Here is a 24,399-nt window from a genome sequence, read left to right on the forward strand (position 1 = left end):
GAATGAAACAGAGACACAGAGACAGAGAGAGATAGCAGGAGAGAGAGACACACACACACATATAGACTATCATCGAGGGACAGAAAAAAAGTTCTGCAACTGTGAAGACAGAGCAGGAGGCAGGGAGAAAACTCAGGGCAATCAGAGATCTGAAGACTCCAGAACTGTCTCTCACCCCCTATTGTTTTTCCTCTCCTGCCTCTCCCATCTACGGCTCTCACAGAAGGGAGGGTGAAGGAAGCGGGGCTGGAGAGGTAAAGGCTGAGTGTCTGCAAGCCCTGTAGTGACAGGGACTGTCTGATGCGGACACACACACACACATACACACAGACTCACACACACGGACCCACTCCACCACTACCACCATGAAAACACAGACACACTTTCAGGTGTGAGACACCACACAAATACATACAAGTCCACACACGTGCAGAGACACATGAGTAAGCACACTCACACTCATGTACAGAAACACACATGGGCATGTTCACATAAATACAAACCCTCTTTCATGTGTAAGAATCACGCAAGCAGGTATGTACCAAAGTATGTAAACACAAACCCACTAACACAGCTAAAGCAAGGAGACAACGAGTTCTCTCCATACCCACAAAGTAAACAGGCTTATGCGGACCTTGTTATTGCTACCATGGTGTCTCTGCCAGCATCTAGGGAAGGGCTGTAGAGGTATCAGGGGAGAAGGTCAGCTGACTGTCAGAGCAGGAAGTGTGTGCTCCTTCTCTTTTGAGTTCAGACTCTCGAAGGACACCAGGGAATGGATGGTGTTACATAACTGGGTGTTGGCGCAGGCTTAGTATAAAAGGCTCAGCCAGAAGCCCAGCAGGTTGGAAGACCGTGGGACTTCGGCCATGGAGCTCAGCGTGCTCCTTCTCTTTGCTTTGCTCACCGGACTCTTGGTCCTCCTGGCCAGAGGCCGCCCAAAGGCCCATGGCCGCCTCCCGCCTGGCCCCCGTCCTCTGCCCTTCCTGGGGAACCTTCTGCAGATGGACAGAAAAGGCCTGCTCAAATCCTTCCTGAGGGTGAGACTCAGGTGGGCGGGATCTGAGGGTGGCTCCTTGCCTCCGTCCTTGGGGATCATTCACCAGCAGATGTGAGGCATCCTTCTAGGCTCAGGGGTGGGCTGTGGGAAGTTCGGTGAGGAAGGGATGTGGAGCTGAAGTGTGGTGGATCAGGCAGTCAGAGGTGTCCCTTGCTCATATGGAAGTGTGTGGGCACTGTCCCTGGAGAGGGTAGGCAGGCATGAAGAGGTGTCTGGGTGTGAGCCAGGGGTATAGAAATCCCTGCTCCTCTGTCCCCTTCTCCCAAGGCAGAGACTTGGGAGAGAGGGAGAAAAGAGGTGGTAGTACCTGTCAATAGGTTTCTCCTCTGGCAACAAAAGCTGACAAAGATTAGTCCCAGCCAGCGCCAGACAAAGAGGAGGAGGGAGGGAGAATGGAACGAGAGGCCAAGTCCAAAGTTCTTACTAATCATAAACATTAATGTGCAATGAGTAGCTGACACTGGAGTGTTTACCAGGTCCTGTATCACTGCTCTCTAGGCATGATTTCCTGATTGATGATCTATTTATGTATTAATAATGTAATCCATGGGCTTCCCAGGTGGTGCAGTGGTAAAGAATCTGCCTGTCAGTGGGTTCGAATCCTCGGTTGGGAATATCCCTTGGAGTAGGAAATGGCAACCCACTCCAGTAGTCTTGCCTGGAAAATTCCATGGACAGAGGAGCCTGAGGGGCTACAGTCCATGGGGCTGCAAGGAGTCAGATGTGACCGAGCAACCGAGCACATGCACCATGTAATCTACGCCTGTGAGCCCAACCCCAACAGGTTAGGCTTAGGGAACACTTGACAGTAACTTCCAGCAGCCCCAGGTGCCTCTGTCCCCTCCCCCCAACCCTGCAGTGACCACACTCCTGAGTCTTGGGCTTGTCATCTGTTTAATTTTTGTTGTTGCTGAGCTCCGCTGGTTCTTTGTTGTGGTGTGCAAACTTCTTCTAGTTGTGGTGTGCCAGGTTCACTTGCTGTAGCCCATGGGCTCTAGAGTGTGCAGGCTCAGAGCTCAAGCGCTCTCTAGTTGCAGCCCTCCAGTTTAGTTCCTCTGTGGCATGTGGAATCTTAGTTTCCCGACCAGGGATCGAAACTGTGTCCTCTGCATTGGAAACTGGATTTTTAACCACTGGACCACCCTTTGATTTTAAGGGAGAGTGTTTTATCACAGACGTGGAGCCCCCAAGTGGGTATTATTTCATTTTCATCACAAGGGTAAACACCACGACTTTTGTGGAAACACCTGGACTTAGTTTCTTCACTCAGAACTATGTGGCTAGGATTTATTTGTATCGTGGAGGGAATTCATCAGGTCTCGGTTACAGCACCTCGTGGGCCAGAAGAGGTGTCGCCCTCACCTTAGAGAAATAGATAGTGAGGGCAGCCCAGGGAAGGCACTGGTCCGTACTTACACCCTGGGACTTCACAGAGGGGATGTGCGAGTCCAGCATGGAGGCCTTTTCTTCTCCTTCATAGACGGAAGTGCCTAACACTTTGTTATTTTATTTATTGTTATCACATGCATACTCAGTTGTGTCCGACTCTTTGTGACCCCATGGACTGTAGACTGGCAGGCTGCTCTGTCCATGGGATTCTCCAGGCAGGAATACTGGTGTGGGTTGCCATGTTCTACTCCAGGGGATCTTCCCCACCCAGGGATCAAAACCCCTTCTCCTGGGTCTCCTGACAACTTGGGGATCACTAAATCCTTCGGGAGTTTAAGGCACGATGGATCCCCTCCCCCACAAATATTCACAGATATTTTGCATAAATTTTTGCTAGCTCCAGACCCCCTAAATCTCTTCTATAGTCCTCGCAAGGATCCTCTGTGTGTCCGTGATCCTCTTTTTTCCCGGTCCTGTCATGTGGGCATGTGGGATCTTAATTCCCCAACCAGGGATTGAACTCGTACCCCCTACAGTGGGAGCTTGGAATTCCAACCACTGGGCCACCAGGGAATTTCCCCATGATCCTCCATTCTCATTGCGTCTTTGGAGAGCGAGAGAGAGGTTGAGAGAGACAGATGGAGGGAGGGAGAGAAAGAGGTCGTAGGTTAGTAGGTGTCATGATTTATTTCCAAATCCTCTGGAGTCAGACAGATGAGGGTTTGTGTTCCAGATTCAACTCTTACTCATTGAATCTTAGCTTCTCTTCAGCAAGATGAGGTCGTGATGATAAGAATGCCTGCCTCATAAGAGAGTTGTGAGGACTAGACAGTGCATAGAGCTTGGTATACAGCAAGTGCTCATTAATACTCAATCTATTCATTCATTCAATGGTAACTTACTGGGCACCTTCTGTGTGCCAGAAAATGTTCTGGGCATTGGTGGTGTGGCATTAGGGCACACAAACAGAGAAGGACATATTAGGTTGGTAAGAACTGTGATTAAAATAAAGCAAGGTGATATTCTCAAGAGTGGCGGGAGCTACAAACCAGGGCTCTGTGACAACCTGGAGCAGTGGGGTGGGGCGGGAGGTGGGAAGGAGGTTCAAGAGGGAGGGGACATAGGTGTACCTACGACTGATTCATGTTGACATATGGCAGAAATCAACATAATGTTGTAAAGTCATTATCCTCTGATTAAAAATAAATATATATATTTTAAAAGTGACAGGAGTTCCTTGAAGCTACTTTAGAATGAGTGGCGAAGGAAAGGCTCCATCTTGCCTTGTTGCTGATCAGACACCCTGAAAGATGCCTGTGGAAGATATCAATGAGCGACAGGTATCAGTTCCAAAACTCAGAAGCAGGAGCAAGCTCAGCATGTTTGGGGAGCCACAGGGAACCTGGATCTGTGCAATCAAAGGATCTGTGTGTGTGTGGGTGGAGATATCAGAGGTGTAATGGGGCAACATCATGGGGGCTCTGTCCACTATGGGGAAACTTCAGGTCTTACTTTCAGGGTAGTAGGAGTGCTAGATGGTTTGACACAGGTTAGGGATATTAATCAATTTACCTTTTAATCAGACAGCTCTGGTTTCAAGATAGGGTGGGGTGTGTAGTGAAAGGATTGTGGGTAACACAGGAAAGGAAGTTTGCAGAGATCACTGTGAGAGAGTTTTCAATACACTTAACCTTTTTATAATTTTAAGTCAACTTTTTAAATCAATTTTTGAAATGGCAGTATCGTTGATTTACCAAGTTTTGCTGATTTCTGCTGTAGAGCAAAGTGATTCAGTTGCACATATATATGCATTCCTTTTTAAAAATCTTCTTTTCCATTATGATTTATCTCAGGATATTGAATATAGTTCCCTGTGCTATACAATAGGACTTGATTGTCTATCCATTCCATATGTAAAAGCTTACATCTGCTATGCCCCACCTCCCACTCCATTCACATGGCCTCCCCCTCGACAACAACTGTTTCTATTTCCTAGGGATGTTCATTTGTGTCATATTTGTTTCATTTGTGTCACTTTTTCTTTCTTTTTTACACTGTTACCTTAATTTAATTATTATTTCTTTGGCCACGTTGTGCAGCATGCAGAGTCTTAGTTCCCTGACTGTGTCATAGTTTAGATTCCACATATAAGTGGTATCATATGCTGTTTGTCTTTCTTCTTCTGTAAGTCAATTTGTAATTGAAGTTTAACCTTTAGGGTAAAGTACACAAATCCTAAGTGCTCAGTTCAGTGAATTTTCTCAAATGAAGATACTAATAGAGTTGACGTACAGATACGTAAGAACTTGGCTCATGCCCAGAAACCTTCTTCAGTCCCCCTTCCAGTCACTACCCTCCTATTATTCTGACACCATAAGTTCCTGTTATCTGTTTCTGAATTTCATATAAATACAATTATGGCATAGGAACTCTTCTGGGTCTAGTTGCTTTCACTCCACATTACATCTGTGAGTTTCATTCTTGTTGCTTGCAGCAGTGGTTTGTTCATTTTCATGGTTGCATAGTAGTCCACGATATGAATTCATCACTAGTTGTTTATTCCCTATGTTGCAGAGCATTTTATTATAAGGCATCTATGAATCTCCTTGTGTTTTATTTTGCTGAGCACTTGTATGCATTTTAGTTGAGTGTGTTTCTGGGAATGAAGTGGCTGAGTTACTCAGCATACATGCCTCCAGCTTCAATAAATACTGTTGAGCTGTTGGCCCAGTGGCAAGACTTGATGTTATGACTTTTTCAAATTTCGTGATAACCCCCAGAAGGCCATCACTTTACCTTCATGCCTCCCAAGTGGTTGGGTGGTTCTCTGGGCAAATTGCCAGGAGGCAGATGGGGGTTGAAGGTGGGTCACAAGAAGGATGGTTTTTTAAAAAATATTTTATTTATTTTGCTTGTGCTAGGTCTTAGCTGCTTTTCACTGCAGCATGCAAAAGCTTAGTGGGATCCAGTTCCCTGAGCAGGGATTGAACATGGGCCCCTGCATTGGGAGCTCGGAGTCGTAGCCAGTGGACCACCAGGGAAGTTCCAAGAAGGATGATTCTTTAGTTGAGATGCCAGGGAGATCTCACCAGATTCAACTAATATCACCTGCTGCTGCTAAGTCACTTCAGTCGTGTCCGACTCTGTGCGACCCCATAGACGGCGGCCCACCAGGCTCCCCCGTCCCTGGGATTCTCCAGGCAAGAACACTGGAGTGGGTTGCCATTTCCTTCTCCAATGCATGAAAGTGAAAAGTGAAAGAGAAGTTGCTCAGTCCTGTCCAACTCTCAGCGACCCCATGGACTGCAGCCCACCAGGCTCCTCCATCCATGGGATTTTCCAGGCAAGAGTACTGGAGTGGGGTGCCATTGCCTTCTCCACCTGGGCTTGGGTGAAATTATTAATAGGAATATTTAACCATCTGTGCTTCTTAGGGGGCTTTCCAGGTGGTGCTAGTGGTAAAGAACCCACTTGTCAATGCAGGAGATGTAAGAGACGTTGGTTCGATCCCTGGGTCAGAAAGATCCCCTGGAGGACAGCATGGCAACCCACCCCAGTATTCTTGCCTCAAGAATCCTATGGATAGAGGAGTCTGGCGGACTATGGTCCATAGGATCATAAAGAGTTGGACACAACTGAAGTGACTTAGCACACACACGCTGCTTAAGACACCAACCAAGCCGAACACTGTGGACTGGGCTGGATCATGGGTTAATCTTTTAATCGCTGGGTTCTGGGAAGCAAAAAGGCAGACTAGGGTGTAAGGTCTTGGGGCAGTGGCTAGTTATTAATCTATATGCAAGTGTTTAATTACCAATCTATATATAAGTGTTTTAGGGCTTCCTTGGTGGCTCAGATGGTAAAGAGTTTGCTTGCAATACAGGAGACCCAGGTTTGATCCCTGGGTTGGGAAGATCCCCTGGAGAAGGGCATGGCAACCCATTCAAGTATTCTTGCCTGGAGAATTCCATGGATAGAGAAGTCTGGTGGGCTACAGTCTATGGGGTCACAAAGAGTCAGAAACAACTGACTAACACACACACACACAAGTGTTTTACTGGTTTAAAACTGGAGATGGCGACAGAGGTGCATACTGACTAATAGCAACACTGGCTGTGGGTGTGCTTGGCAGTTCCAACAGAAATATGGGGATGTCTTCACGGTGTACCTGGGGCCAAGGCCAGTGGTCATAATATGCGGGACAGAGGCCATTCGGGAGGCCCTGGTGGACCAGGCCGAGGTCTTCTCTGGCCGAGCGAAGATCGCCGTTGTTGACCCAATTTTCCAGGGATACGGTAAGGACCTCAGGGCCACTGGGAAGGGACAGGGGATGGAGGATGGGGATTGGGGTGCATGAGGCTGGGAAGGGAAGGGAAAGGGTGGAGCGGGACCCAGAGTCTCCTTGAAAATTCCTCTGCAACCCAAGCCTCTCCTAAACCCCAGGTGTTGTCTTTGCCAATGGGGAACGTTGGAAGGCCCTTCGGCGATTCTCTCTGGCCACCATGAGGGACTTCGGGATGGGAAAGCGGGGCGTGGAGGAGCGGATTCAGGAGGAGGCTCAGTGTCTGGTGGAGGAGCTTCGGAAATCCCAGGGTGAGCCCTGGGGCGGGGGTGGGCAGGAGAGAAACACGGGAAGCTGCGAGAGGACTGTAGCCCAAAGACAGAGGGTATAGTTGGGTAGAGAGAGAGATGTAGAGACAGAGAAGAGACAGAGCTTGGGAGACGGTCAGAGGAGCAGGGACAGAGAGAGGGGCAGAGAGAAGGGGCAGAGGTGGGTAGGTGAGAAATGCAGGGGCAGGAGAGATACGGAAGTGTAGTGTCAAGAGGAACTCGAAGACGACTCAGACAGTAAATAGCACGTTAATTGCCTGTGTTCAAGGGAACCAGTTCATGGTCTGATTGTATCTGTCAAGGGCCAAAATGTGACTTCAGTAAAAAGAAAGTAAAGAGAGAAAAAGAGAAAACTACAGATTTTTTTTTTTTTTTAAAGGACAAACTGTGTTTTCCTTTCTTTGGGTGAACAACTGGCAGTGAGCAAGAGGGGCAGTCAGGGTTTTCTGCTCTTAGGAAGTCAGGTGGGCACTTCCGGTGGGTTTAGGATTCCTCAGAAACGTGTGTCTGAGATATAGAGGTGACAAGATGCTTTCTTAAGAGATTTTGAGACATAAATGGAGAGTTTGGGAAGAAGAGGCAGAGCCACAGGGAGCTATAGAGGTATAAGGACGGAGGGACTCAGAAGGGAGACCAGAGGAGACAGAGGGATTCAGATGGAGACACAGAGAGGAAGAAAGAGAGAGATGGAGGGACTGAGCCAAAAAGAGAAGAGACTCAGAGAGGCAGGAAGGAGCAACGGCAGAGAGAAACTGAGGCACGAAGGTTAGAGAGAGACAGACAGGCTCAGGAAAGGGTGTGCAAGGGAACAAGAGATGATGGCCAGGCGAGACCCAGGGAGGGAGACTGCACTGACCTGACACTCCTGGGTGCACAGCCCACCCTCCCTCTGACTGGGGTGAGCTTGGCACATCTAAACATCAACAATCAAGTGCAGAACAGTTCCTAAAAGACCAGAGAACTCTAGAGGTGGACAAAAAAGATGGCAGGGGGTGGGGTGCAGGGTGGACAGTTAAGGAACCAGGAGAACAGAGCTTTGTAAATGGCACATGTAATTGATTGAACACCTGCTCTGCACCTTCTTCACAGGACTGAGATGAGAATTTAATACAATAATATGTGAAGTGCTTAGAATAGGGCCTGGCACAACTTCCAGGCTAGCGAGTGTTGGCTGTTATGATGTGTGTGTGTGTGTGTGTGTGTGTGTGTTTCCCTTTATTCATTGTGACTGAGTGACAGAGGAGAGTCACACAGAGACAGCTCCCCAGGCATTTGAGTCTGTGCCCTGTCACCCACTCCTTTCCCTCTAGGAGCCCTCCAGGATCCTGTCTTCTACTTCCACTCCATCACCGCCAACATCATCTGCTCCATTGTCTTTGGAAAACGCTTTGATTACAGAGATCCTGAGTTCCTGAGGCTGCTGGAGTTGTTATTCCAATCTTTCGTGCTCATCAGCTCCCTGTCCAGCCAGGTCTGAGAGGGCAGAGCTCAAGTGGACATCCAGGCAGGGGAGAGGGGTGATTTGCTTTTGTGAACCGGAAATGCAGCTTCCAGCCAGAAGAGGGGCAAAGACAACACATAGAGAGAGAGAGAGAGACAGGGACACAGAGACCTGGGGGAAGGGAGAGATGGTGAGACAAGAACTGAGAGAGTAAGAGGAAGAAAAGGGAGTAATGGAGGAGGGAGAAACAGAAAGAGGAATCAAAGACACACACATGAACATGCTCCTCTTTTAAAACAAAATGATAAAGTTTGTCTTTCCCAATTAACCTAGAAATACCCCTATTGTGAAAAGTGAAAGTGTTAGTACCTCAGTCGTGTCTGACTCTGTGATCGCAAGGACTGTAGCCTGCCAGGCTCCTCTGTCCGTGCAGTTCTCCAGGCATGAATGCTGGAAGGGGTTGCGTTTCCTCCTCCAGGGGATCTTCCCGACCCAGGGATCTAACCCAGACAGATTGTAGGCAGATTCTTTACCTTCTGGGCCACCAGGGAAGCCCCACCCCTATTGTATGTTAAGTTAAAAAGTGAAACTTCAGAAAAGTCTGCCTGGCTGTTGTTCTCAACCAAAAGTGCAGGTCAGAGTCACAGGAACGAATATCAAAAATACAAATTCCCATGACCTCCTAGTGGAGAGTCAGGCCTGGAAAATCTGGAAGGAGCTTCAGATGAGTACTTGCACAAGTCCAACATGGGGTTTCAATTTTCTCCTCTCACAGAGAACCACAGAGAGGGGAAAAGTCTGAAAGGAGATCTGCCGAACAGTTAACTATGTTATCTCTAGAAGGATAGGTGAAGGAGGAATTCCACATTATAATTTATACTATCCTGCATTTTTTGCAATTGTTGGCAACAAGTTAGATGTTACATTTCTCGTTAGGCAAAGCAATAGACATATGCTCCCAAATAGTCAGCAGCTTCATTCTGTGTAAGCATCATGATATCAACGCCTGACACAGCAAGGATGATGCAACAGGTGGAAAGAGACAGAGAGAGGTTTGAGCAGAACAGATAAAATGGCTGGGGTAGGCAGGGACAGGCCAGAGGGTGGATGAGCAGGAGACCCATGGAGATGAGGAGAGGTGGAAAAGAGAGAGACAGGTGGGTGAGAGACTAACAAGAAGACACAAGGAGAGGGGGAAGGATGCAGAAAGAGAAAAATGTGATCTCTTACACAAAGGAGACACAGAAGCAGTGAGTGAGGGGCTCAGATACAGAGTAAGAGCCAGAGGGAGACAGAGGCTGAGAGGTGGAGAGAGAGACAGAGACAGGGAGACCAAGATACCCCAGAGAGGCAGAGAGAGATGGAGAGAGAGACAGGAAAACAGAGATCCTTGTGAAGGTACTGGGGGCCAGAAGGGCTGTCCCTCCCTGTGACTGGCTAGCTCAACCCGGCAAGGGCCTCACAGCCCCTTCTCTCCTGCAGCTGTTCGAGCTCTACTCCAGCTTCTTGAAGTACTTTCCTGGCTCACACAGGCAAATCTACAAAAACCTGCAGGAAATCAACGTCTTCATTGGCCGCAGTGTGGAGCAGCACCGTGAGACCCTCGACCCCAACGCCCCCCGGGATTTCATTGACTGCTACCTGCTCCGCATGGAAAAAGTGGGATTTGGGAGAGGCAATGGGGGTGGAAGGGAGGAGAAAAGATGCAGAGTGAGAAGGGACGGGAAAGGAGTAGAGCAGTGGCGGGAGGGAGAGGGAAGGGGAGATTCGGAAGGGAGCAGAGGGAGAGAGGAAAGAGCGGGGAGATGGTAGTGAGGAGACAGAGGTACGGGAAATACAGGACAAGGGGGAAAACTACAGCAGCTGGTGAAAAAGTCACAGAGGCAGAAAGAGACTGGGAGAGGAAGGGGGACAAACACACCAAAGAGATGCAAGATGATTGAAACAGAGCAAGACAGAGCGAAGAGTGATTGAGACCGAGATAGAGAGATGGTGGGACACACAGAGCATAGAGGAAAGGGGGAAGGGCCAGACGGTGTGAGACCCAGAACCAGGTGGAGGGACCCGGAGAGAAGAGGGGTGGACAGCAGGGCCCCCGGCCTCCCCTGATGTGAACCCCACCCATCTGGTTTCAGGATAAGTCCAACCCCCAAAGCCAGTTCGATCATCAGAACCTCATCATGTCTGTTCTGTCTCTCTTCTTTGCTGGCACGGAGACAACCAGCACCACGCTCCGCTATGGGTTCCTGCTCATGCTCAAATACCCCCACATCACAGGTGGGCGAGCTGGGGGCAGACACTGGGGAGGGGGTTCTGACCCCTTTGCAGGTACAGAAATGGGGCTAGAGGTCTTTGGTGAATGAGAGAGGCAGCATCCCCCTCTTATACCAGGAGCCCTGAGGGTTGTTTTGGTTTTTGTTTTTCACTTGGCCCCTGACCAGGGATGGAATTCGCACCTCATGCTGTGGCAGTGTGCAGTCTTAACCACTGGACCACCAGGGAAGTCCCCCGAGCAGTGCAGGTCTTGAATGATCTACCCAACTAAGCCAGCCCTGTTGGTAGAAGGATTAATGAAGAATCTGTCAATTTGGGGAGTTCCCTGGAGGTGCAGTGGTTAGGACTCAGTGCTTTCACTACCATGGCCCTGGGTTCAATCCCTGGTCAGGAAACTAAGATTTGGCAAGTAGTGCAGCATCACCAAAAAAAAAAAAATCTGTCAATCTGTTTTCCCACTGTTTTTCCTATCATTTAAAGATTGACCCATCATTTATCCATCTGTCCTTTCAACTCATCAGTCAACCTGTGCACTCAGATTCTTTCATCTATGACTCATCTAGGATATATATATATCCATGCTTTATTTGGACAAACTGATTCATCTGTTGATCATTTGAAATAGCAATTCATTGAATGAACTGTTTGTCGCTGATTCATCTGTTCCTTCATTCATTCATCCATCCATCTGTTTTTCTAAAACTAGGTTACCTACCTTAATCCTTCCATCGCTTGTTTTTCACTTCATCCTTCATCCATCTATCTTTTCATTTATTTATTTAATAATTCACTCATTTATTCACCTTGATTTATACATTTATCATTCAGTCCATCCAACCACCCACTTATTCCTCTGTTTACCTGTTCCTTTAAATGTATTCATTCACAATGTTCTTCCATAAATTTAGCCATCCAACCACTCATATGAGTTATTGGTTCATCAAGTTCATTTATTTATTTGTCTATGGATCATTTAGTAATAAATTAATCTTTGATAAGTTAATAATACATCCATTCATTAGCATTCTTCCATTTACCAGTCTTTCCATTCATGAATTGATCTACTGCTTGATGTATTTATTTATTTATCCAGTTGTTCATGGGTTAATCCACTGATGTGTTTTACAATTATATTCCTGAGGACCTAGTACAGTGCCTCATCTATAAGATACACACAATAAATATTAGTTCATTTTCTACTCATCTTAGAGGAGGAACTTTGATAGGTTCATAGCTTTGGGTTTTTAGTCTGAAATTCTGAGCAAAACTGGGGTTCACGTGTGTGTGTTTGCTTGTGTATGTTGGGAGAAAATCCATAATATTCATTAGATATTAAAGAGTGAAAATTCTTGTAGTTTTCCCATTGCTCCTCCTACCCCAAGCTGGTTACTCAGAGGGGTGCCAATGACCTAACCATTTCCTATATGTTTTCTGGGCTCATTGGCCTGGAAATGAACAGACCAATGTTCATAGAACACTGAACTGTGTTCCAACATAGGAATATAAATGAGGTTCACTGGTCCCATTCTTCTGTGCAGAGAGAATCCAAAAGGAGATTGACCAGGTGATTGGCTCATATCGCCCTCCAGCCCTGGATGACAGAGCCCAAATGCCATACACGGACGCAGTCATCCATGAGATTCAGAGATTTGCGGACCTCATCCCCATTGGTGTGCCCCACATGGTCACTAAAGACACTCATTTCCGAGGGTACATCCTTCCCAAGGTATAACACCTCACTGGGCTCCCATCTCTACCTTGTGTGGGTCTCCTGGGTTCTCCTTCATCTGCCAACATTGACCTCTTTTTGGTTTTATCACTCACCCTTGGTTCATTATGTGTAGGGGTGGGTTGGGGAGGAAATGGCGATATCTTTCAATCTTGTGACCCTCCCTCAGGGCACAGAAGTCTATCCCGTCCTGAGCTCTGCTCTCCATGAATCGTGTTACTTTGAGAAACCAAATGACTTCAACCCTGACCACTTTCTGGATGCCAACGGGGTAGTGAAGAAAAATGATGCTTTTATGCCCTTCTCCATAGGTAAGCTGGGCCTGCATTCCAGACTGCAGGTGCCGTGACCTCTTGAAGACAATCCAAGAGAGGTCTTTGTTCATTGAGCAGTTTCTTTGTGCCAGTTGCTTTACCTGTATTAACTCATCTCATCTTCACACCAACACTAGAGGGGGCTTGAGAACCAAGATCACATCCCAAAGGCACAGCTCTGTAAGGGACACAATTACACCTCTCTACACACAGGCATCAAATCTGTTGAGCACCACTATGAACGGAACATTTTATCAGAGGTTGAAGATAACGCATCAGACAAGTCATGAAGAGACACAGTTCCTGCCCCAGGAAGTTTACAGTCCAACAAAGGAGATAAGCATGGGTCATAAGGTTACAGAAAAATCTATAATTAAATGAATAAATGTTGCAGTGGGCTTAGAGCTCCTTGACTAAAGTAAGTGCTCAGAGGTCAACTCTTATTCATGTAACGAATCGTAATTATGATAACTGCTGTAATGGGGGTTTGGGGAACATCAAATAGGGAATACTGACTACTCCTGGTGGGTCTGTGAGGAAAAGCTTACCCTAAACAGTGTCTTCTAAGCTATGACATCATGTGGGAGTATCAACCAGCCACTGGAAGGCATGTTCTCTCAGAGGGAGAAGCAAGGGCAGAGCCTGAAGGTGGAGATGGCATGGCTCATCTGAAAAAGAACTCAGGAAGACTGGGATGTGGGTTACAGAAGAGAAGGGCAAAGAAGAGATAAGTGAAGAGGAACTAAAGAGCCACTTGATGAGGGTGAAAGAACATTTAAAATATGAAGATCATGGCATCCAGTCCTATCACTTCATGGCAAATAGATGGAGAGAAAGTGGAAACTGGTAGATTTCATTTTCTTGGGCTCCAAAATCACTGCAGATGATGATTGCAGCCATGAAATTAAAAGATGCTTGCTCCTTGGAAGAAAAGCCATGACAAACCTAGACGGTGTATTAAAAATAAGAGACGTCACTTTGCAGACAAAGATCCATATAGTCAAAGCTATGGTTTTTCATTAGTCATGTATGGATGTGAGAGATGGACCATAAAGAAGGCTGAACACTGAAGAATGGATGCTTTTGAATTCTGATGCTAGAGAAGACTCTTGAGAGTCCCTTGGACTGCAAGTAGATCAAACCAGTCAATCCTAAAGGAAATCAACCCTGAATATTCATTGGAAGGGCTGATGCTGAAGCTGAAGCTCCAATACTTTGGCCACCTGATGAGAAGAACTGACTTATTTGAAAAGACCCCGATGTTGGGAAAGACTGAAGGCAGGAGGAGAGGAGGGCGACAGAGGATGAGATGGTTGGATAGTATCACTGACTCAATGGACATGAGTTTGAGCAAACTCTCAGTGATGGTAAAGGATAGGGAAGCCTGGCATGCTGCAGTCTGTAGGGTCGCAAAGAGCTGGACACGACTTAGCAACTGAACAAGAAGGGTGAAGAGCTCAGCTGGGTGGGGCCTTGAAGACTGGAAGACTGAATTTGTTCTGCTGGAACTAGGGAGCCAGGGAGGGTCTTGACCTGCTTTGATTTCACTCTCTCCCTATTCTCTGCTCTTTGACCCCAACCAGAGGAAATCCCAATGCCCAGGTTCTCCTCCTTGGGGAGGAAGGTGGACCCCAGCATCAAGTCCCTAGTTTTGAATCGCACCGGTGACTCCAGTGACTCAGGGCCTCTAGCTCTGCCCAGTGCAATGGCTTCCTCTCTCATTTCTTTCTAAATTTTTGGCTGCGCTGGGTGTTGTGTTGCAGGGGCTCTAGAGCATGTGGACTCAGTAGTTGCTGCACAGGCTCGATTGCGGTATGTGGGAATCTTATTACTAGTTCCCCGACCAGGGATCGAACTAGTTACCTTGCATTGGGAGCTTGGAGTCTTGTCCACTGGATCAGCAGGGGTGGCTCCTCCCTCCTTAGTTCTTCTTCAGTGAGAGCCAGGGGACCTGTGGGGTCTGGGCGGTGGGTGAGGGTCAGTTTCTCCATTAAACAGTCTTGTCCTAAGTTTTAAGAGAGGCAGAGATGTGGCAAACAAAAACAGAGACAGACAGACAGATAAAGATAGAGTGAGTGAGAAACAGAGAGAGAGAGAGAGACAGAGAAAGACAGGAGAGATAACACTAGAAAGAGACTTAGAGTGAATATGAGGTAATAGAGGGAGGTGGAGAAAGAAGAGGCTGAGAAAGAGTAAGACAGAGAGAGGAAAAGAGAGTGACATAAGCAGCGAGGAAGAAACACTGAAGGAGAGGAAAGGAGAGATTGTGCAGGGAGACTGAAAAAACCAAGGGCACTGAAGGGAGAATCAGACTCAAATAGACAGAGAAAGGGAGTTACATAAGATTCAAGAAGGCGGAACAGGGAAGAGAAAAAGAAAAATACAGTGCCTGGCAGAAGGTATAGACAGAGAAAAAGACTGAGGCAGACGGCCATGGGCAGAGAGAAAGAGCCAGAGGGTGTCCAGTTGCAGAGCCTGAGTAATGGGAAGGAGTGGGTTGGAGGGAGCAGGAGTCAGACTGTTCTTGGAAGAGCGTTGTTGCAGAACCAGTTACAGGAGAAGAATCAGCTGGGAGCACCACTCTGAGTATTGTTATGCTCCTGTGTCTTAATTTCTAAATGAGCCTAGAAGATGTAGACCCTTCTCCAGTTACCTCCAATGGGCATAAAGTCTAACCACTTGGAAGACTTGAGGGGGAATTCCTTGGTCATCCAGGGGTTGACTCTGGGCTTCCACAGCAGGGACTAAAGGTTCGATCATTGGTCAGGGAACTGAGGTTCTCAAAGGCCGCTCGGTGCAGCCAAAAAAAATCAAATCAAATTAAATTTTTTTAAAAAGAGAGAGGCTGTCAGGGTCTCAGCCTTTCTTCTGGCTCCTTCCGTTCTCACTTCCCTCCAAGTTCATGGTTTAGAACTGTGGTGGGGGGGATCCATATCCCTCTGAGAATCTCGTGGAAGCTGTCCACTCACATCCCATGACCATCAGTCCTGCACACAATGTTACATTTTTTTTTTTTAGAACTCCTGGAGCCCATGGCTCCCAGGCTGAGATAAGGAGAAAACACAGAGACATGTAAATATACATAGGGCCAGAGACACACCTGGCATACAAACTCCCCACTACACACACCCAGAAACCAACGCAGGTACTCACTACATTTGCCTTTAGTAACAGTCCATCCTAAAGGAGATCAGTCCTGAATATTCATTGGAAGGAGTGATGCTGAAGCTGAAGTTCCAATACTTTGGCCACATGATGAGAAGAACTGACTAATATGAAAAGACCCTGATGCTGGGAAAGATTGAAGGTGGGAGGAGAAGGGGATGACAGAAGATGAGATGGTTGGATTGCATCACCGACTCGTTGGACATGAGTTTGGGTAAACTCCGGGACTTGGTGATGGACAGGGAGGCCTGGCGTGCTGCAGTCTATGGGTTGCAAAGAGCTGGACACGACTGAGCGACTGAACTGAACTGAACTGAACTGGTCAGGTCCTCTAAAAATTTTAGAAAACACTAACTTCTTTATCTTCAAAAGAGCCCTACTAGATAGGTACCATTCTTCCCATATTAGGTATGACAGACATGAAAAATATTGTCAGAAATATGCACCAGTCTGTATGTGCAGGCAGATGAACACACACATACAGTCAAGCATCCTTCCATTCTCTGGAGCCACAGAACTCTCTGGAAATTGAACAGAAGCTTACAAACTCTGTCCCAGAAAAATGAGCAAGGTACATTCACCTCACAGTTGTCACTGGCTTTCAGAGAGTTTTGAAATCCCTTAAGAGTCTACCGTGACTACAGGTTAAAGGCTAATCCCACACAACTTTGTTGCAATGAACACAGGTGTCTGGGCTTTGGGGTGTGACAAGGCAAAGTATGTGTATCTGCTCCCGATGTACACTGTGATCCGAGATTCTGTGCCTTGTGTCCACATTGTGAACCTCTGTTCTGTCCTCACAGGGAAGCGTATCTGTCTTGGTGAAGGCATTGCCCGCATCGAATTATTCCTCTTCTTCACCACCATCCTCCAGAACTTCTCCGTGGCCAGCCCCGTGGCCCCTGAGGACATCGACCTTACTCCCCAGGAGAGTGGAGTGGGCAACGTGCCCCCAAACTATCGGATCCAGTTCCTGCCCCGTCAAAGAGGCTAAGGGAAGGTGATTAAGGATACCAGGGTCACGTGTGTCCCCACCTTTGGAGAGAGTGGCTCCTGAACTCTCTCCCTGTCTTTCTGCCTCTGGACAGGCTGTGCTCTGAGCGAGCATCCCTCCCCTCCATGGATGCCACCTCCATGGGAAAGTCGCATCTGCATCTCACCTCCTTCTGTCCTTCTGCAGCTCTTCTAAACTCAAGGAGGTGTCTTCCTTTCACCTATTAATAGAATTACACAAGTGATGTATACATATATATATATATATATATATATATATATATATATATATATGGCTAAATAAATGAGGCAAAGAATGAAAACTTGCCTCAGTATCTCTCGGCATTTCTGCCTCTGAGGCCAGAGCTTACCCAAGTGACTATTCCCATCTTGAGAATAACCACAGCCTCCCTTTGTCCACACCTTGGGCTCCATGATCTGTGCATCCATGAGCTCACTTGAGTCCTTCCAGTAGCCCTATGCAGTGAGTACAATGATCATGCCCATTGTACAGATGAGTAAACAGAGGCCATGCAATGACCAGCATAGTCTGAGGTGACCTGGCTAATGAGTGGAGAAGCGAGATTCACACTCTGGGTCCCTGGCTCTTGAACCCAAACTCTTTACACAGCTCCTCTCTGTCCCTGAGATAGAGTTTAAAATGAAGATGAAGTTCATATCTTGTAACTAACCAATCTCAAGTGTGTAACAAGGTGGCACTTAGTTCATTCACAATCCTGGCCATCACCATCATCTAGTTTCAAACATTTTCATCACCCAGAGGAAAGCCTGGTACCCTTTAGTAGTCATTCCCCATTTTCCCTTGTGCTCAACCCCTGGCAAAATCAAATGCTTGCTGTCTCCATGAATTTGCTATTCTGCACATTTCATATAAACGGATCATGCAATGTGTGTTCTTTCGTGTCTGGATTCTTTCACTTAGTGTGGTGTTTTTGAGGTACATCCATGTTGTAGACCATGGGTTACACAGAGTGGTCCTCCTTCTTATTTATCTTCCTGCTTCTCCCACCCGCTTCCTCCCATGAAGGACCTCAGCCCACGGCCCCTGAGCTGTGTGGCTCTATACAGGAGTCTTGGATTCCCTGACATCCCCCCTCCAATGCCCCAAGTTGCAAATAAACATCAGAAGCCTGACATCCCTGGGTCTGGTGGTGATCCCTGCCAGCTTATAGACGACTCATTGATTGTCAGATCACTGGAGATCATTCCAGAAGGTGAGAACTGCTTCATCTCAATGCCTGTTCCTTGAGGGAAAACCTATTGTCTTGTTTAACACTCCACCGTCAGCACTTGAGGCAGTGTGTGGTAGGAGACAGGTATCTACAATATTTGCTGATGGATGAATGAAAAAAGCAATGAACCCCTAAACCCAGACCACACGGAGTTAGGTCTTCCATCAGACCCCGCCTCCTCCTCTACACCTCATGCTCCACAGATGCGCAGACACACCCCCTGTCCCCAGTGGGCACAGGAGGCCCACTTCTGCTGGCCAGCTAAGCTTAATCTCTTATGTTCCAATGCAACTCACAGATAAAATGTCTGAGAGCCACCCTTGCAGGGCCACCACCCTAAGTGCAGCCCCTACAAATTCCTTCAGCTGGCACCACCCCTCTTCCGTGGGGGACGTGCTCTCTGTTCAATGGCATCGCCCACCAGGCCACAACTCCAGCCCATCAAAGGCCCGTGGGGAGCTGGCTTGGGATCTGCTGAGATGATAAAACTTCATGGCCTCTGCAACCCCTGCAAATTTTGGGCTCTGTCTTGTCTCTGGAGAGTTAGCAGGAGTTCTGCCAAGGCAGGATCCTGGCACAACCTCCACACCCATCGGGCAAAATAACAAAGAACAGAGACATCTACATTTTTAGAGGAACATCGGATGGAAGGTAGGCATGGACCATGGCTCTCTCTGCCATCCTGCTTCTCATTCTCTTCACTGGCCTCCTGCTCCTCTGGGGCTGCCCTGCCTCCCGGGGCCACCTCCCCACTGGACCCTGGACTCTGCCCGTCCTGGGAAACATTTTGAAAATGAACCCCAAGGATTTACTCAAGTCATTGTAGGCAGTGAGATGGAAGGGGCACCAGGGGGTGGAAAGCAAGAGGTGGATGAATGGGAAAGAGCTCCCAGTTAGCAAGGGAGCTCAGGGAGGCAGGTCAACTTTGGATGGGGTTCCCCAGACTCCCTTGGGAGCTGTCTTCTTCCAGCCATGATCTGGCCCTAGATATGGGATAGAGAAGCTACCAGAATTCCTACGAGAAGGAGTGGAGGATGGGTTGAGTTAAGAAAGAAGTATCTTTGTTTTTTTTAATTAAAATAGTTTATTGGAGTATAGTGGATTTACACTCTTGTGCTAGTTTCAGATGTACAGAGAAGTGATTCAGTTAAACATATACATATATTCATTCTTTTCAAATTCTTTGCCCATATAGGTTATTACAGAATATTGAGTAGAGTTCCCTGCTATATAGAGGTCCTTGTTGATTACCTGTTTTATATTAATATATAGATGGGTGTGTATGTTAACCCCAAACTCCTAATTTATCCTGTCCTGCCTCTCTGCCTTATATTTTCTCTTCAGTAACCATAAATTTGTTTCTACATTTGTGACTCTTTCTTCTATTTTGGAAATAAGTTCATTTATATCATTTTTTAAAATTGTATTCCACATATTAACAACATCATAAGATACTTGTTCTCTTTCTTACTTCACTTCATTTGATAATCTAGGTCCATCCACGTTGCTGCAAATGGCATTGTTTTGTTCTTTTTTATGGCTAAGTAATATTTCACTGTATACATACACCATATCTTCTTACCCAAGCCTCTGTCAATGGACATGTACTTTGCTTCTGTTTCTTCCTTATTGTGAAGAGTGCTGCAGTCAACATTAGGGTGCCAGAATCTTTTCTTTAAAAAAAAAAAAAACTTTTAACACAGTTCCCTGTACAGTTTAATAACAAGTGCCAAATGGGTTTTCAAAAAGTAGTCATAGTAAGGATAGATAATGATCATTAGTACTTTGGAAGGTGCAGTGAAAGAGTTGCTTCTTAAGACCTTCTTTTTTAAACAAAATTTTTAAAATTTTTGGTCGAGCTGAGTCTTTGAGGCTGCTTGTGGGCTCTCTTTAGTTGCAGAGAGCAGGGGCTACTCTCTAGTTGAGGGTGTGGGCTTCGCATTGTGGTGGCTTCTCTTGTTGAGGAGAACGGGCTCTAGGCACACGGACTTCAGTAGTTGTGGTACATGGACTTAGCTACTCTGTAACATGTGGAATCCTCTCGGGCCAGGGATCAAACCTGTGTCCCCTGCAGTGGCAGGAGGATTCTTACCCACTGTACCACAGAGAAGTCCTGTATCATTTCTCTAATTCACTTTATATTGGAGTATAGTTGATTTAGAATGTTTTGTTAGTTTCTGCTGTCTAGCAAAGTGAATCAATTATACATGTAGATATATCCACTCTTCTTATGGTCTTCCCTGATGGCTCACACAGTAAAGAATCTGCCTGCAGTGTGGGAGACCTAGGTTTAATCTCTGGGTTGAGAGATCCCCTGGAGAAGGGAATGGCAATCCACTCCAATATTCTTGCCTGGAAAATCCCACAGGCAGAGGAGCCTGGTGGGCTACAGTCCATGGGATCACAGTTGGACATGACTCAGTGACTAACACACACACACTCTTTTTAAGATTCTTTTCTCATATAAGTCACTATAGAGTATTGAGTAGAGTTCCCTGTGCTGTACAGTAAATTCTTATTAGTTATCTATTTTATGTCTATTAATGTATATGTGTTAATCCCAATCTCCCAAGTAATCCCTCCCTTCTTTTATCCTTGGTTACTGTAAGTATGTTTTTTGTGTGACAATTTCTGTTTCACAATTTTAATTAATTTTTTATTGGAGAATAGTTGATTTCTAATGGCGTGTTGGTCTCTGGTGCAGCAAAGTGAATCAGCCACACACACACACATATATATCCACTCTCTTTTAGACTCCATTCCCATATAGGTCATTACAGAGAACTGAGTAGACTTCTCTGTGTTATGCAGGAAGTTCGTATCAGTTACCTATTTTGTATATTATCCTGAGTATATGTCAAACCAGTCTCCCACGTTATCTTTCCCCACTTTCCCTCTAGGTAACCATAAGTTTGTTTTCTACATCTGTGACTCAGTTACTGTGTCTAGGTGTTTTAGCACCATTTTTTTTAGATTCCACGTATATGTGACACCATATATTTGCCTTTTCTATCTGCCTTACTTCACTCAGTTTGACAATCCCAGGTTCATCTGTGTCAGTGCAAATGGCATTACTTCATTCTCTTTTATGGCTGAGTAATTGTCCATTGAATATATGTGCCACACTTTTTTTATCCACTCCTCTATGGATGGACATTGCTTCCATGGCCTGGCTATTGTAAATAGTGCCGCAGTAAACACTGGACTGCATGTATCTTTTTGAATTATGGTTTTCTCCAGACATATGCCTAGGAGTGGGATGGCGGGGTCATATGGAAACTCTATTTTTAGTATTTCTGAGGAACATCCATTCTGTTCTCTACAGTGGCTGCACCATAGTGGCTACACCAGCAGTGTAGGAGGGTTTCCTTTGAAGAGAGAGATTCTGATAGACTTGAGACATTGAGCTGTGGTCCCGTGTGGGCTGAGAAGGAGAGATTCTATAGCTTGGATGTAGCAGTCTCTGTAATTCTTAAAAGCAAAGCTAGGAGGGCTCTTGGAAAAGCCAAGAGAGGAGGATACTCGGGGTCAGGTAATATATGTGAGGCTCGGAGGAGACCACAGAGTTCCAGTCTCTGCTCTTCCCTGATGCGGCTGCAGCCTGCAGGGTAGGCTAACTGGGAGGTGTGATCCAGGGGTTAGGTGGAGATCCGTCTCTTGAGTTAGAGAGTGAGACCTGGACTCTGCCCTCACAGCTCCAGGAGAAATACGGGGATGTCTTTACCGTTCACCTGGGGTTTCGGCCTGCTGTCATCCTGTAGGGGTACGAGGTGATGAGGGAGGCCCTGGTGGATCAGGCCAAGGCGTTCTCTGGCCGAGTGCAAGTCACCATCCTTGACCCTGTCTTCCAGGGATCAGGTGAGTGGGGGACGAGGGTGAGGATTAGGGAGGGGAGGAGGGAACATCCCATGCGCCTTCAAAACCTTTCTTTCATGCCCCACCATCAGGTGTGGGTTTGCCAATGGAAAGTCTTGGAAGGTTCTACAGTGATTCTCTGTAACCACCATGAAGGACTTTGGGATGGGGAAGCACAGTATTGAGGAATGAATCAAGGAGGAGTCTCAGTGTCTGGTGGAGGAGCTTCGGAAATCCCAGGGTGAGTGCGGGCTGGGTGGAGGTGGGGGTGAGATGGGGACAGAAAGAAGAAGAGAGAAATGCGGAGACAGGTTCAGGAATAGAGAGAAGGAGACACAGACAGAAAAACAGAAAATGGTAGAGAGAGAGACAAAGTGAGACTAGCAGAGACAGAGAGAGAAACAGGCAGAGAAAGCAGCCAGAAGCACAAGAGACCAGAGACAGAGAGAAAACAAAAGACAGAGATACTGAGGACACTGGCAAAATGAATCTGGGAGCAGAAACTGCAAGAAAAAGCCATACAAAGATAAAGGTAAAGAGAGATACAGAGTCAGAAGAACATGGAGTGTCAGTGAGGTCAAGGGTAGATGGGGAGTTGGAGAGAGAACGGAGAAGAAGGGGTGAGCCTGAAATAAAGAGTCAAAGATAAGACCAGAGAAAGTCGGCCCAAGACAGAGAGCAAGAAAAACTACAAGAGACACAGATGTGGACATTCCCAGAAAGAAAAATAGGAGACAGAGAGGAACAATGAAAGCAAAGAAAAAAAGAGGAAAACCATCAAACAAGCTAGGCTGGCACCAGTCAGGTCAGTCTCCTGGAAGGACAATACAGGGCACCCCCATGACAGACCTCTTCTCCTCAGGGACCTACCTGGATCCCCACTTCTTCTTGAACTCCATCCCTGCGAACATCATCTCCTCCATTGTCTTTGGCAAGCACTTTAATTACCAGGCCCCTCAATTATTACAGCTCCTACATTTAATGAATGAAAGCTCTGTCATTATCAGCTCCTTCCATAGCCAGGTGAGGCTAAAGATTCCACGGTGGGCCAGGAATCAGGGTGGGTAGACCCTTGGAAGAGGTCAGATGCTTTCTGTCCTGATCACCAAAGGCAGAAGGCATTGAGAGATCAGTTTTATGTGCACACTCCAAGCCCTGACCCCTCCCAGGTGAAGCCATCCGTCAGTCTGGGTGTCAGAATCAGGCCTTGGACAAGGATGGGCTTCGAGAGAAGAAACCTCAGCAGATGAGACGGTGACTGGGGCTGGATGCAGAGGTCCATGCAGCACTGTGTGTGTGTATGAATGTGTGTGTGAGTGTCAGTGTATGTGTGTGAGTGAGTATGCTCAGGTGGGAGGCACACCTTCCAAGTCTGCAGGGTAAATAATAGCCTTTGTTGTTGTTGCTACATGTGCAGCTCAGAACATCAACACTCACAGAACCAGTCCAGCGAGTATAATGGGTTCTGGGACCTTGTCTGCACCCTGTAGGTGTTGGAAATCTCCCCGGGGAATTTTAAAGCACTTTCCTGGCACACACACATGCTTGTACAGCATGATTCAAGAGGTGAAATATTTTATCACTGAGAACAGGGAGAGGCACCAGAAGATGCTGGATCCCAGTGGCCCTAAGGACTTCAAGGATTCCTTCCTGCTTTGCATGAACAAAACAAGACCTGCCCCAGATGGGCATTGGGGATGGGAAACGGAGTGATGGAAACTGTACTGACATTGAACTAATATCTTTGGATGTGATTACATGTTTTTTAAATGTTGAAATATTTCCCTAAGGATTAGCAAGAAAGCCAAGGTCCATAATCTCCCACCATTTTTTCCTATGCCTCCCCAAGCCTTCCTCCCAGCAGCCTTTAAAGAGCTGGTAATTAAGCAGTTAACATGTGTCCAGTAAGCTCTCTCTGAGACACAGCTCACTCCTTCCCCAGTTCTGACAGAGTCAAGTCTGTTCTGATTGGTCAGGCTCCACGTATATGCAGATTGATAGAGACCAGTGGCTGTTCTGCTTGGTCTGGCATGTGCCATGTGCTGTGCTGTGTTTAGTGGCTCAGTGGTATCCAACCCTTTGTGACCCCATGGACTGCAGCCCACCAGGGTCCTCTGTCCATGGGGCTTCTCCAGGCAAGAATACTGGGGTGGGTGGCCATGCCCTCCTCCAGCGGGAATCTTCCCAACCCAGGTCTCCAGCATTGCAGGCAGATTCTTTACTGACTGAGCCACCATGAAAGCCCAAGAATACTGGAGTGGGGAACCTATCCCTTCTCCAGGGAATCTTCCCTACCCAGGAATCCAAGTGGGGTC

At 46.9% G+C, this 24,399-nt stretch overlaps 1 protein-coding gene and 1 pseudogene across 2 annotated transcripts; both read left to right on the top strand.

Moving 5' to 3' along the window:
* Positions 1 to 826: 826 nt before the first annotated feature.
* Positions 827 to 17,888, top strand: LOC102282243 (cytochrome P450 2B4). Of its 2 annotated transcripts, XM_005890612.3 has the most exons (9): positions 832 to 1,040; positions 6,582 to 6,744; positions 6,893 to 7,042; positions 8,371 to 8,531; positions 9,984 to 10,160; positions 10,637 to 10,778; positions 12,314 to 12,501; positions 12,674 to 12,815; positions 16,787 to 17,888. In XM_005890612.3, exons 1-9 carry the CDS (start codon positions 870 to 872, stop codon positions 16,975 to 16,977), a joined length of 1,485 nt encoding a protein of 494 aa, XP_005890674.1. In that variant the 5' UTR covers positions 832 to 869; the 3' UTR covers positions 16,978 to 17,888. The 2 variants fall into 2 exon arrangements, with proteins under 2 accessions (XP_070243763.1, XP_005890674.1); XM_070387662.1 differs by lacking the exon at positions 12,674 to 12,815 and having other exon boundaries at positions 827 to 1,040.
* Positions 17,889 to 18,037: 149 nt separating this feature from the next.
* The window catches only part of LOC102281961 (cytochrome P450 2B11-like), a 28,974-nt pseudogene continuing 22,612 nt past the window's right edge, over positions 18,038 to 24,399 (top strand).

This window comes from Bos mutus, chromosome 18, assembly GCF_027580195.1.
Source record: "Bos mutus isolate GX-2022 chromosome 18, NWIPB_WYAK_1.1, whole genome shotgun sequence".
Taxonomy (NCBI): domain Eukaryota; kingdom Metazoa; phylum Chordata; class Mammalia; order Artiodactyla; family Bovidae; genus Bos; species Bos mutus.

Excerpts from the sequence above, each read along its gene's own strand:
- LOC102282243 (XM_005890612.3), top strand. The coding sequence starts at position 870 with ATGGAGCTCAGCGTGCTCCTTCTCTTTGCTTTGCTCACCGGACTCTTG. Across the intron at positions 8,532-9,983 it reads TCAGCTCCCTGTCCAGCCAG|CTGTTCGAGCTCTACTCCAG; the intron begins GTCTGAGAGGGC and ends TCTCTCCTGCAG. Across the intron at positions 12,502-12,673 it reads GAGGGTACATCCTTCCCAAG|GGCACAGAAGTCTATCCCGT; the intron begins GTATAACACCTC and ends ACCCTCCCTCAG.